The 16,981-nt window shown below is 34.3% G+C and overlaps 1 protein-coding gene and 1 long non-coding RNA gene across 2 annotated transcripts in view; one reads left to right on the plus strand and one right to left on the minus strand.

Annotated features, from left to right (window-relative positions):
• The window catches only part of SCIN (scinderin), a 75,126-nt gene that overhangs the window by 18,346 nt on the left and 39,799 nt on the right, over window positions 1-16,981 (plus strand). The window contains exon 4 of the mRNA XM_003938658.4: window positions 7,519-7,668. Within this exon, the coding sequence (XP_003938707.1) occupies window positions 7,519-7,668 (150 nt within the window). The remainder of the gene's footprint in view (window positions 1-7,518; window positions 7,669-16,981) is intronic.
• The window catches only part of LOC141580103 (uncharacterized), a 90,167-nt gene continuing 76,210 nt past the window's right edge, over window positions 3,025-16,981 (minus strand). The window contains exons 6-7 of the long non-coding RNA XR_012512138.1: window positions 9,556-9,673; window positions 3,025-4,547 (exon numbers count right to left, since the gene is read on the minus strand). This is a non-coding gene — a long non-coding RNA (uncharacterized LOC141580103). The remainder of the gene's footprint in view (window positions 4,548-9,555; window positions 9,674-16,981) is intronic.

The raw sequence follows: 16,981 nt of genomic DNA on the forward strand, positions 1-16,981 counted from the left end.
GTTTCACAATAGAATCATTTGGAAAAGTTTTTAAAAATGCTGATAACTGTGACTTGACTCCTAAAGATTCTAATTTTAAAGTTTTGGAATTTGGTGTTGGTACTTCTTAAGACCCCTTCCCTCAAGGATACCATAATATAATGTACATTGAATATTGAAAATCACTTCAAGAAAATATCTAAAGGTGCTGGACAAATCAGGACCATATTGTTGCCAGGGGAAGGCTTCCGAATTACCAGTGACAAGTCCACATGGGTCTACAGCAACCTCAGTTCTTGCCTCCCAAGAAGAAACAATTTGACTGAGGGCCATAAAGCAGAAAAAGAGACCAAGACAAGTTTCAGCACAGGAGTGGAAATTTATTTTTAAAGGCCTTAGAACAGGAAGGAAAGGAATGGAATAGACTCCTTTCCCATGATTCTTCCGTTAGGGTGGACCACCTGCATGCGCAGTGCCTTCCTTACCCTTGGGAGGTGAGCACACGCAGTGTGGTGTCTAGGAAGTCATACACGTGCCCATCTCAGGTTTTCTTCTTTTTTCCAGTGGTACACCCCTAGAAGGTCATACTCCACCATGTTGTCTACTTCACATGCCCAATAGTTGCTTCTCCCTGGCACCTGCATTCCCATTTAGTGTAATAGTTGTGGACCATCAGGAAACGCCCTCTTTCAGGTGCCAGCTGCCAATCTATCACTTTTAGAGAGACAATGTGATAATTGCTGAACCATCACCTGACGTTCCTAGTGGTTGGACGAGAGCTCTGTCCTGCCCCACTCATGCCTGTGTAACTACCTATAACAGTATGCCTGAAGAAGCAGTAACTCTTCATGTGGGTTGAGCAGTTGAATCACCAACCTATATAGCTGGCAGAAATGCTTCTTGTTAAAGCATGACTCTAAGCCTTTTTTCTTTTGGTTTGGCGAATACTAGTAAGAGAGTATAATTTCACCTGTGCTTACTGGTGCTACGCAAAGAACCCTTCCAAAACTGTTTATTTGGTCTGTGAGTGGCATCACTACCAGCAACGAAGCTAGAATTGTCCAAGTCATTTGCCTTTTCCCTGTCCCTCTAGTGCACAGCCAATGGCATTACTGACCAATCCTATAGACTTTGACCTTCTAAGTATTTATTTCTCTCTAAATATTTATTTCTCTTCTCTCTGTCACCACTGATCTGCCCTAATTCAAATATAGTTGCTTCCTTTCTGGTTGCCAAGCCTTCATTTTTAAACTATACTTAGAGAATCTAAAGGCTAAAGATACATCTTAGTGAATTTCTGTATTTGGGTAATTAGATAAGACAAAGCTAGTATATGGCAGGAAGAGGAAAAGGTCTGGCCTCATGTTCTCCTTTAATGAAATTTTAGATTTCACTAGAATAATAACTTAGAAAAGGACAAAAGAGCAGCAAGCATAAGCTGAATTCTTTGCACATGTTGAGCCAACAGCACATAGGCTGTTTTGGGTGCGCCTTTAAACACAGCCTCTGAAATCTTGCTTTTCCTCCAGGGCATCATTGAACTTTGTTTTACTTTTGCTCTTATTTTCTGTACTCAAATGATGTCTGGCTACATTATTAACTCACCACATAGCTTAAAGAAATTTTAGAAACCTCTGGTTTTTGAGACCAATAATAAAACACCCCTCCCCAAGTGTGGTTGTTTCTATAAATATCACTTGCTTGCTTTTATTTCTTGTGACTAGTGGACCAGACTAACTGCTAGTAACAGATTGTATTTATGGTCTTATTTCTTCTTTTTCCAATTGTGCAGAATAATGTTGTTCTTCTTTAATAGTTTGTATATTAAGAGTTAGAGGATGTTCATATGCAATATGTACATCACCATCTTCCTGCCAGAATTTAAGTAGATTTCATTCCAAATTATTCATAATTGATAATTTCATATTTACAGGGCTTTTTTTTCCCTTAACATTCCTTCCCTAACGAAATAAAATACTTAGTGTTGAGTTGCTAAATGCCTTAGGATCTTAAACTGTGAAATAGTTGCTCCTGAAAGTGTTTGCTTTACAATTTTCAGTGTCTAGCATACTTAGATCAAGTTGATAAATAGTGTTTAAACTATTTCCTGTTAAAGCATTATAAATAAAATAGACTACAGTGAAAACTTTTTGTTGTAGTAATAAGTATTTACCTATCACATTAATTCAGACTTTTTTTTTAGCTTTATGAAGGAATTTATTTTTTAAACTTATTCCCTGGAGGAAACCGAATAAGTTTAATTATAGAAGAGAGTTTTTTCAAGCCTGGTGCCAACTGAATACAAAGTTACCTTGTGCCAGAGTGGTGAAGTAATCATAACTAATTACCTCTGAATAGAGTAAGTGTTGGGCAGGACAGTTTATTAATAGAACGCCACACATTTATTTCAGCACAGTAGAGCTCTGTTAAAATGAAATGTCCTAAACACATTCTCCACAAGATGGAATATAAATTTTCAAATTTGATGAAATGCTGAAATTCTGTTTAAGCTTTTAAAGCAAGTTTTAATGTACTGCTGCAACCATTGAATGAACATTTAATTAGATTGAATGAAAATGGTGTTTTCAGCCTGGAATGGTGGCTCACACCTGTAATCCCAAAACTTTGGGAGGCCAAGGAAGGCAGATCGCTTAAGCCCAGAACATCAAGACCAGCCTGGCAACAAGGTGAAACCCCATCTCTACAAAAAAATACAGAAGTTTGTCAGCCTTGGTGGCACACACCTGTAGTCCCAACTACTTAGAAGGTTGAGGCAGGAGGATTCCTTGAACCCGCAGGCAGAAGCTGCAGTGAGCTAAGATTGCACCACTACACTCCAGCCTGGGTGACAAGAGTCAGACCCCGTCTCAAAAAAGAAAAAAATAATAAATAAATAAAAAGAGAGAGAGAGAAAGAGAAAACAGTGTTTTAATAATGACTTATCAAGCAATGTGACTTTTAGCCATTTACAATTAAAGTTATTATTTTGTTAAATTTTTTATCTCAACCATTGAAAAATAAGTCTAAATAGGAAAATAAGTCACTTGTATGTAAATGGTGGCATAAAATAAGATAAAAATTAAAAAGTGAGAGAATACAAGTCATTCACTTTCATGTTGAATCAGAAGTTTTCTGTAACACTTTGCTTAGTAATTTAGTCTTTAAGTTAAACAGAAAACTTCGCTTTTTAAGTTTTAATATTTTTGTATTTCCTAAATGTGTTTTTACTCTTTTAAAGTTAAGCTACTTAGGGAAACTGTGGTCTTTAAGCAATAATGAGAAATATTTTCTATAACTAAATTTACCTCTGAATTGATACGCATGTAAAACTCCCAACTCACTGTAATATCATAGAAAATATTCTGGGATCCATAAAATATTTATAGACTCCTATGTTAAGTAATAATTATGTTCGTAAAATTATCATGTTCTCATTCACTTTAAAACACATTTTACCATGCTCTGATTATGTTTTACAGATGCTTATAAAATTTACTGTAATCATATAATCTCTTTGAACTAGATGAGAGGTCACTTACACAACTAAGGTAACAAAAACATAAACATCTGTTAAATGATTGTATAAATACCTAATAAATCAGTAGTGAAACTTGCTAATAAACCTGAAAGTTCTAGAGAGCTAAGTTCTGATTACTTCACTTTCACTTTAATGTAAAATATAATTATTAGAAGTTTGCTTCCTCAGACTTGCAGAAAAAATAATCACTTGTAAAATATAATTAAGCTAGGAAGAGGAATAAGAAAAACACTAGTTTGTATTTCATGGTGTGTGTGTGCATGTATATATATAAAATGTGAAAATGTGGTATATATATATATATATATCTCCACTTGTTGATTGATGGGCATTTTGGCTGGTTCCCTATTCTTGCAATTGTAAATTGTGCTGCTATTAATGTGTGTGCAAGTATCTTTTTTGAATAAACTTCTTTTCCTAGATACCTACTAGTGGGATTGCTATATCAAACAGTAGATCTACTTTCAGTTCTTTAATGTTTTCCATAGTGGTTGTTACAGTTTACATTCCCACCCAACAGTATAAAAGTGTTCCCCTTTCATCATACTCATGCCAACATCTATTTTTTTTTTCCATTATGGCCATTCGTGCAGGAGTGAGGTGACATTGCATTGTGGTTTTGATTTGCATTTCTCTGATAATTAGTGACGTTGAGCATTTTTCATTTGTTTATATTCTTTTGAGAATTGTTTACTTATATACTTAGCCCACTTTTTTTATGGGATCATTAGTTTTTTTCTTGCTGATGTGTTGAGTTATTTGTAGATTCTTGATATTAGTCCTCTGTCAAGTGCATAGTTTGGTCATATTTTCTCCCATTCTGTGGGTTGTCTGTTAACTCTTGGTTCTTTCTTTTGCTGCGAAGAAGCTTTTTAGTTTAATTAAGTCCCATCTATTCACCTTTTTTTGGTTGCATTTGCTTTTGGGTTCTTGGTCGTGAAGTCTGCCTAAGCCAATGTTGAGAAGGGTTTTTCCAATGTTATCTTCTAGAATCTTTATGGTTTCAGTTCGTAGATTTAAGTTTACTCAGCTATAAAAGGAATAAAATAATGGCATTTGCAGCAACCTGGCTGATATTGGAGACTATTACTCTAAGTGAACTAACTCAGGACTCACAAGTGACTCATCGTATGTTCTCACTCACACGTGGGAGTTAAGCTATGAGGATGCAAAGACATAAGAATAATACGTTGGACACTGGGGACTCAGGAGCGTGAGGGATGGCGAGGGACAAAAGGTTACACATTGGATACAGTGTACACTGCTCGGGTGATGGGAGCACCAAAATCTCAGAAATAACCACTAAAGAACTTACTCATCTGGACAAATGCTACCTGTTCCCCAAAACCCTATTAAAATTAAAAATTAAAAACAAAAACAAAGATACATGCAGGGAAAAATATTCTGATTTATAGGGTCAGTGTTTCTTTGTCATGAGTCAAGTATAAGTAAATGTTTTCAAAACAAACAACACTAGTTTGTGCTCAGCAGAAAAGTCTGCTGAGCTGCACTGGATAATTAGATGTTACAAATTCCCTGTTGTGCACGACAGGTGTGGTGTGCTCAGAGTACATCATACCTGGTACGCAATGGTTGAATGCTAGAATCGCTTGGGAAGCTTCTGATAAACACAGCTGCCCAGAACACACCTGAGATTTCCTAAGGAAAGGGCTCACATCTATTTTTAAAAATTACCTTGCTACTCCATTATCTGATTTTAGTGCTCAGTGGCTAAGAGTTGACAGATCACTGGGAGCCATTTATTTTTACTCTTTATAACTGCTAACTTTGGCATGGTATTCAAATGACCTCCATCTGTGAGCCTCATGTTCCAATGCTCAGATGTAGAAAAGAGGTTAAAAAGACACAAAAGAAGTACACTATTCTTTTAGAAATAGGAAAGAAACACCCTTTGACCATAATAAATAACTGTATTTGATTCTTGAGAGAAAAGGATTGCTAGACATCGTCATTTTTATTTTATTTCTTAGAAAGTTTTGCATTGCTAAAATGCATATTTTTATTCTTAAAGAGGACTGTAGATTAGGTCATCAGGGATGTTAAGGGAGCAGGTCAGAGAGACTGTAACAAGCCTACTTTGTTCAGAATCGTGTTTCCTGTACCTACAGGAGAGGCTGCTCTGTTTTAGAAGCTCAGTAGACCATTTTTTGAGTGAAGAAATGACTCTGGGCTGGAAATGTAATCGGAGAAAAGAGTTCATTTCCCTGGATGTTTTATTTTAATGTTACTAATTTATTTATTCTTTTTAAAAATTGCAAACACACTGTCAAATGCTCAGAAAGTGGCAGCCTAGGTCCATTTCCCTCACACTGAACCACAAGTCTACATGGTGAATTAATGAAATGTGTGTGGGAATGTTTTGAAAACCAAGCACGGTGCAAATGTATTATTGGCCAATTTTTCTACCTGTCCATCTCTCCTTGCTAGTTTTTTCTTATTTATCTCTGTATCCTCAGCATAGTAAGCACCTAGTAATATATATGACATAAAAAAAAATCACTGACTTAGATCCAATAAGCATTGAAGGCTTTCTTTCTGCATATGCATGCCGTCTGACTCTCTTAAAACTGTTTATCTTTTTTTTTGTGCAAACACAGAGACGGAGCTTTTGTTTTTGTTTCTACTTAAATGTAATATATTTTTCTATGTGTTTATTGTGTTCTTGATGATGTGCCTTCACTAATTTTCTAAATATGTATTTAAACATTTTTTCCTAATTTCTAACTACTGAAGAGGAGTGTACAATATCTACGCAATGACATTTATGTGGCCCTCCTCTTATTGAGGGGCATTTGTTTTGTTTCTTTTTTTTTTTAACACATATCCCATGTTTGAATATTTATGTAGTATAGATTCATATAAATGAAATTTCTTGACATTAAAAGCACACTTAATTTTTTGATAATGATGCTAAACCACCCTTACAAAACCTGTGTCAGTTGATACCACCCAAATAGTGGGTGATAATGCCCATTCCAACAGCCACTCCAGGTTTGAGTATTGCTCAACTTTTCTTTCTTTCTTTTGGTAAACCCTGTTCATGGAGTAGATATTTTTTATTATTATTTTACATTTGTATTTGTATACCTTCTGGACACTATACTAAAATCTAAACTATGTAGTAGTTTAGTGTAAGTAGTAGCTAATGTAATCTCCACAATATATCACACTGGTGTTCTGTTTCTACTGATTCATGTTTTGATGTTAACGTAAAATTTTAACAGTTAGGTATGAAATTTTCCCTATGTATCATAATTTATATAACTATTATCCTATTCTTGAACAATTAATGCCTTTTGAGGCATCAATTAATGCCTCACCAATATAATCACATAGCAATAAAAACCCTGGTATGTGTGTGTGCTTTTCTCCTTTTATGAATAATTTATTAAAGTAAGTGCCAGATAGTGATATTACTGGGACAATATCACTCTTTTTATGTCTCTTGATAAGAATTGTTAAATTGCTTTGCATATATTAATTCTCTTGATTTAACCATTCCAAAATGTACATGTGTATCAAAACACCATGTTATACACAATAAATATATACAATATGTATTTGTTACTTTAAAAACATGAATAGTTTAACCAAAGTGTTATATCAATTTCATGATCATCAGGAGTATCTTATTTTAGCAGATTCTTGACTACTTTTCTGAAGTATGGTATATTTATTATTTCAAATTTAATCCATATGTTTACTTTTATAAATTGTTATTTATAGATTATATACACAAAGAATGGAGATATATATATATATATATATATATATTTATATTTTGCAGGCTTAAAAACTGCTTACTTTATACTGCTAACTGAAAGCAGCAGGATGCAGAATGAAGTATAACAATTACATACATACCTTAACAATAGGTCATTTAATTTTCCTTTTTTTTCTTAAATAATCACCAGTATTACACTGAGGCTGAATGTCTTTCTCATATTCTTAGTGTCAACAGATCTGTCTCTTTCTTTTAGGAAATTTATCAGTGGTGTGGTTCCTCATGCAACAAATATGAACGTCTGAAGGCAAACCAGGTAGCTACCGGCATTCGGTACAATGAAAGGAAAGGAAGGTCTGAACTAATTGTCGTGGAAGAAGGAAGTGAACCGTCAGCACTTATAAAGGTATGGGGACTCATGTTGTTTGTTAAACGGCTACCACTTGAAGTCACGAGCGTGCGCGCGCGTGTGTGTGTGTGTGTGTGTGTGTCTGTGTGTCTGTGTGTGAGAGTGGGGAGAGAAGGGGAAAGAGATTCAACATATTTTTCAATAGTAAGCCTAGCTACGATTAGTAAGAGTAAACAACAGGGTTATCTAAGTAATGGAACTGGGAAAATAAAAAGTCATGACTATTACTATCATCATGGGTGTCACAATCAAAAGAGCACTGCCCCTATCTTCTATAGTATATGAGGAGAAACAAATGAGTGACACTTTTGAAATCTATTATAAGAATGTATTTTGGAAGAAAGACAATATTAATAGTTCATTCATCTCTTCTTCTGGGCTTCTCAGTATTTTTTTCAAACACAGTTGTTTTCTTCAATTTTAAAATTAACAGTTGAGTGTCCCTTTTCCGAAGTGCATGGGACCAGAAATGTTTCAGATTTTGAATTTTGGGGGGTGGGGTGGTGGGAATATTTGCATATACAAAATGATGTATCTTGGGGATGGGAGCCAATTCTAAACACGAAATTCATTTATCTTTCATATACACCTCACATGCACAGCCTGGAGGTAAATTTATACAATATTTTAAGTAATTTTGTGTATGAAACAAAAGTTGTGTGAAGTACTTGTGGGTGGAATTTTCACTTGTGGCATAATATCAGGACTCAAAAAGTTTCAGACTTAAGAGCATTTTTAAAATTTAATTTAATTTAATTTAATTTTTTGTTGCATTTTAGGTTTTAATTTCAGATGTTTGGATTAGGAATGCTCAATCTGTATTTTGTTAAAAGAATGATTATAAAATCTTACACGAATAGTTTAAATATGTCAGTGTTTAAAATATTTCAATCATTTTAAGCTAAGAATTACAGGCAACACACACGATTTTAGTGTCGTTCTTAAATTAATATGAAAACTAGGTGATCATGGCTCTATAGACCTACATCATTTACTTAACCATTATATACCCTTAGGCATTTGGTTGTGACCAAACTTTGTCTTTTTAGACTATTACAGTGACTGCCTAAGGGAATATATTGTATGTATTCCCTTAAATAAGATTATCAGTTAAGGAGTATAACCTTCAGGCACAGACTTTCACATTAACGATGTTTTGGAAATAATTTTAATTCGGTGGGGAAAATTCTCATAGTATAATGCTAAGAGAAAAGGCAGGATATAAAATTTTATGTGCAATATTATCTTAATATATAATGTGTGTATATAGTTCTATATTCATACATACATATATATCTAGAAAAATATGCTAAAATATTACCAGTATTACATCTTGGGATGTGGCTGAATATTTCCTTCTTCTGTCTTTGTTATAACAAACATATATGATTCATTTTATAATCAGAAAAAAGGTCATTTTAAAAATTAAGATAAAATTAGGGATGGTTTTACTGAATTTTCACTGGTTAGAATAACATAGCTGATAAATCAGATTTTGAAAAGTATTCGAAACAAATTCTTGATCTTTTGATACTCTTTCAAGGCCTCTGTTCTAGAGATGTGATCAACCATGTAAATCTTCTAACTTGGCATATTTGGAAGCAAAAACCTATAAATAAAATGTATTTCTAGTTGACCGTAACCCCTTGTTTGAATAGCTATGTTTGGACAGAATCAGACTACGGAAGCAGACTCACCCTGTGAAGTGGTAAGAAGTGTTAGATTAACTATCAGACATCATTCATACTTCTCCAGGGTTACCCTTGGCCCAAAGCAATATTCTAACTACTCATTGTCTCTGATTCCTCATTTGCAAAGTGAAGGGTTAGACAAAAAGGCTTCTCCAGTCCCTTTAGGTTCTAATGATCTGTGATTCTACCTTACCTCTTGGGCAGCAGCTGTGTTTAATTACCACTCATCTGCCACTTGTAGTCTGTTCCAGGAAGTGCTGCTGCTATGGCTGAGGGGCCTTGCTGTGCATGTACATATTTGGTGTCCTTTACTGGATTTCATTCAATGTTTTGAAAAAGAAAGTATAAACAGTCAATTAATACATTACATTGTAAAATTAAAATAAGAAAATGCAAATGAAGAAAAACTGAAAAAATTTTGGCTTTAAAATATTAGTGATAAGGATAAAGAGATATAATGCTTAACATAAAATGTCATGTCTGTGTTTTCAAGACTTTTCAGTTTTGGTTTTTAGAAAAATTCTACAAAGCACCCACTTTGTTTTCATTCAATACCTTCAACGTCTATACTACATTTAATTTGACTACTTTCACTCACATAATGAACTGAGATAAATTTTCATTGAAGACCTTTATTAGATAAGGAAAAAAACAACATTCAGCGGATTTTTGTTTTCGGAAATGTAGTTTTGCAGCCTGATTACAAGAAAGAGTAATTATTTGATTAATTAATTGAGCACCTATAACAAACTTGCTTGACTTCTAGGTTTCCTTGGTGTCGTAATGATAAAGATAGAATAAAAAAAGCCCATGAACTTGGTTGGGAAGAATTAAAATTTTATTTTCACTAACTGAAGTAGAGCCTTTCTTCCAACTGTGAAAGTAATCAACAAACATGAGTAACATGGACAGTCCTGTGACTTTTCAGATCATATTACAGCTATTGTAGACAACCTCAAAATATCATTTACACTCATTGCTACTTGGCAATTATTGTTGCTATTAGATCTGTTCCTTACTAGTATTTAATGAGTTAATGAAAAGCTCATATATTACTCTATCAAACTTTGAAATATATATATTGATATTTTAACAGTTGCATTTCAGTGTAATTCATTTCCGTTATAATACTTTGTATCTTGTTTTATGCATTTAGCAAAATTTTTTTTTTTTTTTTTTTTTTTTTTTTTTGAGAAAGAGTCTCGCACTGTTGCCTGGGCTGAAGTGCAATGTGGTGATCTTGGCTCACTGCAACCTCCACCTCCCAGGTTCAAGTGATTCTCCTTGCCTCAGCCTCCCAAGTAGCTAGGATTACAGGTGCCCACCACCATGCCCGGCTAACTTTTTTTTATTTTTAGTAGAGATGGGGTTTCACTGTGTTGGCCAGGCCAGTCTCAAACCCCTGACCTTGTGATCCACCTGCCTCAGCCTCTGAAAGTGCTGGGATTACAGGGGTGATAGTAAATATTTTCCTTAGAAGGGAACAAGTAAACTTCAGAAGTGGTCCAAATCAGTCTGTAACACACACACACATACACACACACACACACACACACACACACACACACACACAGTATCTTCATTTACGATGAAAAAATATCATTTATTTTTCTGAGACTCTAATGCAACTGGTGATTTTGTCAGAGTCTGAAAATCTAAAAGTTTTTCAAATATCGTTTAAATTTGACCTTCTAAATGATTCATCCTGTCACCCAGGCTGGAGGCAATGGTGCAATCTCGGCTCACTGCAACCTCTGCCTCCCGAGTTCAAGTGATGCTCCTGCCTCAGCCTCCTGAGTAGCTGGGACTACAGGCGCTCAGCACCATCCTGGCTAATTTTTTGTGTCTTTAGTAGAGATGGGGTTTCACCACGTTGGCCAGGCTGGTCTGGAACTCCTGACCTCGTAATTTGCCTACCTTGGCTTCCCAAAGTGCTGAGATTACTGGTGTGAGCCACCACACCCAGGCTAAATGATCCATCTTAAATGGAGTTCTTCTAAAATGATTTAACTTTAAAAACTTTAAAAACATAGTCTCTCTATGTGAAAGTTAGTAATGGCTTGAAAGCAACGATATTTTAATCAATTAATGAGCCTTTTCATTATTCTGTATTCAATGCTGAATTTTTGGAACTTGACTAACACATTAAAGTGCTCAACACTGAAACTCAAACTTTTCTGTGAGTCTTTTGAAAAATTTATCTTTATTTTGAAGTATTTCAGCTGTTGATCACACTATTTTCACACAGTTTTGATATGGTTTATCTCCAGAGTGACCATAAATTTATCCTCCAAAGCAAAGCACATTGTGAGTATAAGGGGGCACTAAAGAGACAGGACACAATCATCATTAACAAGACCATCTCGGGAAACAGGATGGGTGCTCACCCTCCTTTCTGTATCTTTAGTATAGGCTCATGTGCCTAAATAGGAAGACAATCCTGTATGTAGAAATAACTCTGTAACTAAAGTCACATTTTTACTCTGAGCATATTTTTGCTGCAAACGTATTTATCATGAATGACAGCTCATAAATTATGTAAAGCTTTTTTCATGATAGTTCTTTTCATATTTAAAATAATCAGTGAATGTGAAGGAAAATTAAATATTTCACTAGCCCTAAGGTCCCAAACTTTATTCCTTGATTAATGCTTCTGTAAACATTAGTAAGAAAGCTTAAACAAAAACCTGAGGAAAAAATAAATCTATATGATTTATAGACTTTCATCAAAAAAAAATAATAACCAGCATCTGGTAGATACAAAAAAGAATGAAGTGAAGAAGAGGCAGGTTGTTTGAAACAACAACAAATTATTTTTTTTAATCTGAAAAGACTTTTTAAATACAGTTTAATGAATTTGTTAAGCCTATAATCACTGTAAATGCTGGTGGTGAAATAATGGCAGTAAAAATACTACAGGGAGATGGTAGGCAGATGCTGTGTTGCTGAACTGTTAGGTTTCTTGCTTTTAAAAAATTGATTGCAAGGCTCTCTGGAAAGTCATATGCGCAATCATTATTTCAGATTTTGGACCTAAAAAAAGAAAATCAGAATAACATACGATGTCTTCATTAATAAGTGTTTATTCATTGGGTTAGTTCCCAGTGAAATCTGAAGACTCTACTTACTTTATTGTTTGGTTGAGGAGATAAGCGTGCACTAGAAAATAGTCAAAATGTGTGGAAATAAATCATGAGGGTCCTCAGAGGCCAGAGAGCATAGTCAATGATATCACAATTTGTTGGAAGACTTCTCATGATAAAAATCCTATTTTAGACTTTACAATATTAGCATCGTCTAGATTAACCTCCAAAGTTTCTCCCCCAAAAATGTGTTCCTCTTGTTTGTATAGGTCTTAATTGACAATATGAAAACAAAATAATGTATTCAACCATTCTCTTGGAAAGCTGATAGGATATTTATGCTTATCTGGCTGTCATTTTAGTAAAAACTGGAGTTGAATAGGGAAGATAGTTCTTAAGTTATCTTTTAGAGATGTACTCTACTTAGTCTATTTAGGCAGAGTAAAATTTTAGCCATTTTTCCTCAAAGTATTTTGCAAAATAAAATTATATGTTATCAATACTAAATTTCTTGAGGGAAGGCACTGCCTTTATATTTGTGTAGCCTTCACAGATCTAACTCATTGATCACTCATATTTGGATAATTAAGACAATTAACTGTGAAATACATAGTTCCAGAAACTAAGTATGCTTGATTTTCTGTTTTCTAAAAGATAGTCTTGCTTTAAAAATTCCCTTGTTTTAGGTGATATTGTTGATGTAGACATGAACAAACTCATATACTGATTAAAATAAGTTTTAAGACCAACTGGAGTTATATAGAAGGGCAGTTTGTATTTACAAAGGATAATCCAAATATTATGCTCCTCTTGTTTTTTCAGATGATAGTTACAACTAACCTCTTGAAAAACAACAAACAAGTCTTGAGTTTATTTATACTTAATACAATACTGCTCCACATATTAGGCAGATAGCATATACTCCAAGTAAAGTGCTTCACACTGTAGGAAACATGTAGCTGTTATCTAAAACTCTCCATCTGTGAATTAAAATGCATGTTACCTTACATCCTTCTCAGGTTACATCATTACCCCTTTTAGAATCCAGCAGTCACAAAACTCGAATTCTTTTCTGGCCAGGACAGCATGTAACACTGCTGCCAACTGCCCTGGATACCCTGATTGGCTCTTGCCTGCAATTCCAGCGCTGCCTCTTTAGGAACTATTGGGGCCACCACTGCTCACCGCTTTGGACTAAAGGTGAATGTGCACCATGAACTCCAAGGAACTACAGAGATACGGTGCTTTATTATTGAGTCATCTAATACATTTGTCTTATTCTTCCCCCAAACTTAATGTCAAAAGGCTGTGCACATTGCTAGTGCTTCCAAAGGTCTTAAACAATTTAAATTTACAGAAATAGGAGTGATTTTTAAATTTAAAAAACTTAATCATTAGAACATTCATACATTTCAGCATACAAAGTAAAAGACTACCAAATTAAATTGGAATTTGGAAGTTTGGATTTTGTCAACATTCCTTAAAGTTTATCTGTGGAAATATTTGTCCTAAGTTTACTGGACTTGCAATGGATTTGTATTTTCATATTTTAATAAAAATATAGTTGCATATTTAAATAATGATTGTTTTGAAAACGATACTACAGAGAGAGGAAAGAGCTTCATTTCTGGGCTGTAATCTTTGATTAGATAAATCAATCATTCTCTATTTATCTTTGTAGAGTTGTATCAAATGAACCAAAGAAGTATTAGTAATTGAAATGGGGAGCTTTGTGAAAATCCTCCTCATGACCACTTTGGAACAATGTATATAGTATTTTTGAAACTGTTTAAAGCCTTATAGGAAAATGTTATAAATAAATATACAGCTAGGCTGGTGGTGTACACCTGTAGTCCCAGCTATTTGGGAAGCTGGAACCAGAGGGTGGGAGGATTGCTTGAGTCCAGGGGTTCAAGGACACCATGAGCTATGATCATGCCTGTGAATAGTCACTGCACTCCAGCCTGGGCAACATAAAGTGACCCTGTCTCTTAAAAATAAAATCACATTGCATCTGGAAACAAGAGTGGGTTTTACTGGTTTCCTAAATGTAAGATTAAGTGCTTTACGGGTTTGTAATACCTACACAAAAAATAAGTCATTTAACTATTTTTCTGTTGCCCTCCTACTTTTTTCATTCCTAGTCAAAACTCTGTGCTTTGTAAGAATGGAAATTTGAGTTGTTTGAGATATCAGTTGGGTCTAAACACTTGTGTGTTTTCCAAGTAGTTTTAACTCCCTTATTTATCCCGCGTTTATTTTCCTGGGACTTTTGTAAGTCCTTGGGAAATTAAACAATGTCTTAAATATTTTGGAATCCCTCATTCATGTAGCATGGTGCCTGGCACACAGGCACTGCTCATCAAGCATTTGTCATTTGATTGAAATAACATTATTATGAGAATCATTGGGAAACAGGAGGTCCATTTACTGACTTACTATTCAAAGGTTTTTAAGTTAAAGGGAGCAAGTATATTTGCAACTCTCTCTAAATTAGTCCTGAGGGTACATTGCATATAGGAAAGAGATGAACTATCAGACATACAAGCAATTAAGACTCTTTGGCTTTCTCCTCTTTGTTGCATTGTGTTAATGCATTTTCTACATTTTGCTTTACTGCAATAATACTTATCACACACCTGAAATCCAAAGAATTACAGTAACAAGGAGTACCTGCCCCAGGGTTGTGATGCTCTCAGGAACACTACAGTTGCTATAGCTATTTAGATGAACCATGTATTGTTGGCTTACTGTTTGTTGGGTACTGCTCAAGGCACTACTTATTTGTTGTCATTTAGTTTAATGAATTTGTTGTTTGGTTTTCTAATATTGAATTTGGTTACACATTTTCTTCCTCACCAATTCATCCAGTAGGGGAGGCTGAAATATTCTGAACAAAGATAAGAAATTCATGTAGTAACAGTTTACCATATGCTGCAATAAAGTGATAACATTTCAGATAATACCCCCCTTTGTCACACCAAAGTTCAACATGAAGACTTCTAACCTTACAGATAAGGTACCACTTTTATATAGTCAGTCCAAATTAACACCACTTGGCAATCATCTCTGAATGAGGTCATTTTCCCTTTAGCTTGCAGCTGAAGTGAGGGAAAATCGATAGACTCTGTAAATAGGACAACGCAGTTCCAAGATGAATGGGTTTAATGGGTAGGACAGGGGAGAGGGACAGATCTTCCTCCCACATTGATTAGCTTATCAACTATCCCAATTGATAAGCTAATACAAATATTGAACTATAATGGCAGGTTTCTATTCTAGCCTTTTAGTATTCCACTTGTTACAATAGTGATAATATATAATAAAAACTAAGAGTCGAACTGTATTTTTTCAGTAATTTTAGGTCAAGTTCATCTTATCCCTTGTGCTAAGAATTAGCCAAACACAGATAGAAAAGGGCCAGATCTCTGGTTCAGTGATTCACAATTTCTTGCATTCATTTTATAAATTAGTTTTTAAGTATATAATAATAAACAGTAATATTTACTTTATATCAGTTTCTTCTTACATATTGTGCTTAGAGTTAACCAACCCCAGATATGAAAATGTTGAATCTGCAAGAATCAGCAATTCACATCTCCTTAGTATGTATTTGCTAATAACTATTTGTTTAATATCATGAAGATATATGCTCACATATTGGAAAGAAGCCCCTAAAATGGAGGCCATCTGAATTGTGCTTCCAAGCACTGTTTTTCCATAATCTAGAATCACAGTATGTTGGAATTGGGTTATATTGACAGCACTTGTATAAATCAGTGTTATTGTATTAGAATTGCTATTATGTTTGCACGGGTATCTAATGCATCAGAATTTCTAGAATAACATTATTTTGAAAAAATATATATGTAACAACATGTTTATTTAAAAGACTTTAAAGTGACTTTGTAAGGAAAGCATTGTTTGTTCACGTAAATACAGTATTCTGCTCAGTGGAAACCAATAGGAAATTCCACACTCTACTAATTAGTGTTGGATACTAATTAGTTGGCTATCCTGTAATCTACTAATCATGAAAAAGGTACTAACATGCTGCTAACATATATTAATATCTGTATGTATTCATAGAGAAATTAATTAAATGTATTCATCCATACATCTATGAATTCTGTACTCATGGAGAATTCTGAAAAAAAATTCATAGAAATATATTGGAAACAGAAATCATATGCTATGCATCACACAAATTAAATATTAATGCTCTACTGCAATGAATAAACTAAAAAGCAATCTGCTATCAAAAATACATTTTAATGATGTCTGATATACTGCATGTAGAGAAGACAAATACATTGATTAAAAACAGTTTTACAACAAGCAGCAAATGCTCTACAATTGCATTGTGATATTCACTGTTATGGAACACCATTGTTAGGGCATGGCATGACTTCTCTCATCTCGTGTTCTACATAGGTAAATGCAAATGGCTCACTGGTAGGCTGAACTTTCTGTTCATTCCTTAATCTTTGTGTTGCATTTTCTTGATAGCACACGAGTGCTTCTTATTATTAACAC

The sequence above is a fragment of the Saimiri boliviensis genome, chromosome 10 (genome assembly GCF_048565385.1).
Source record: "Saimiri boliviensis isolate mSaiBol1 chromosome 10, mSaiBol1.pri, whole genome shotgun sequence".
Classification (NCBI taxonomy): domain Eukaryota; kingdom Metazoa; phylum Chordata; class Mammalia; order Primates; family Cebidae; genus Saimiri; species Saimiri boliviensis.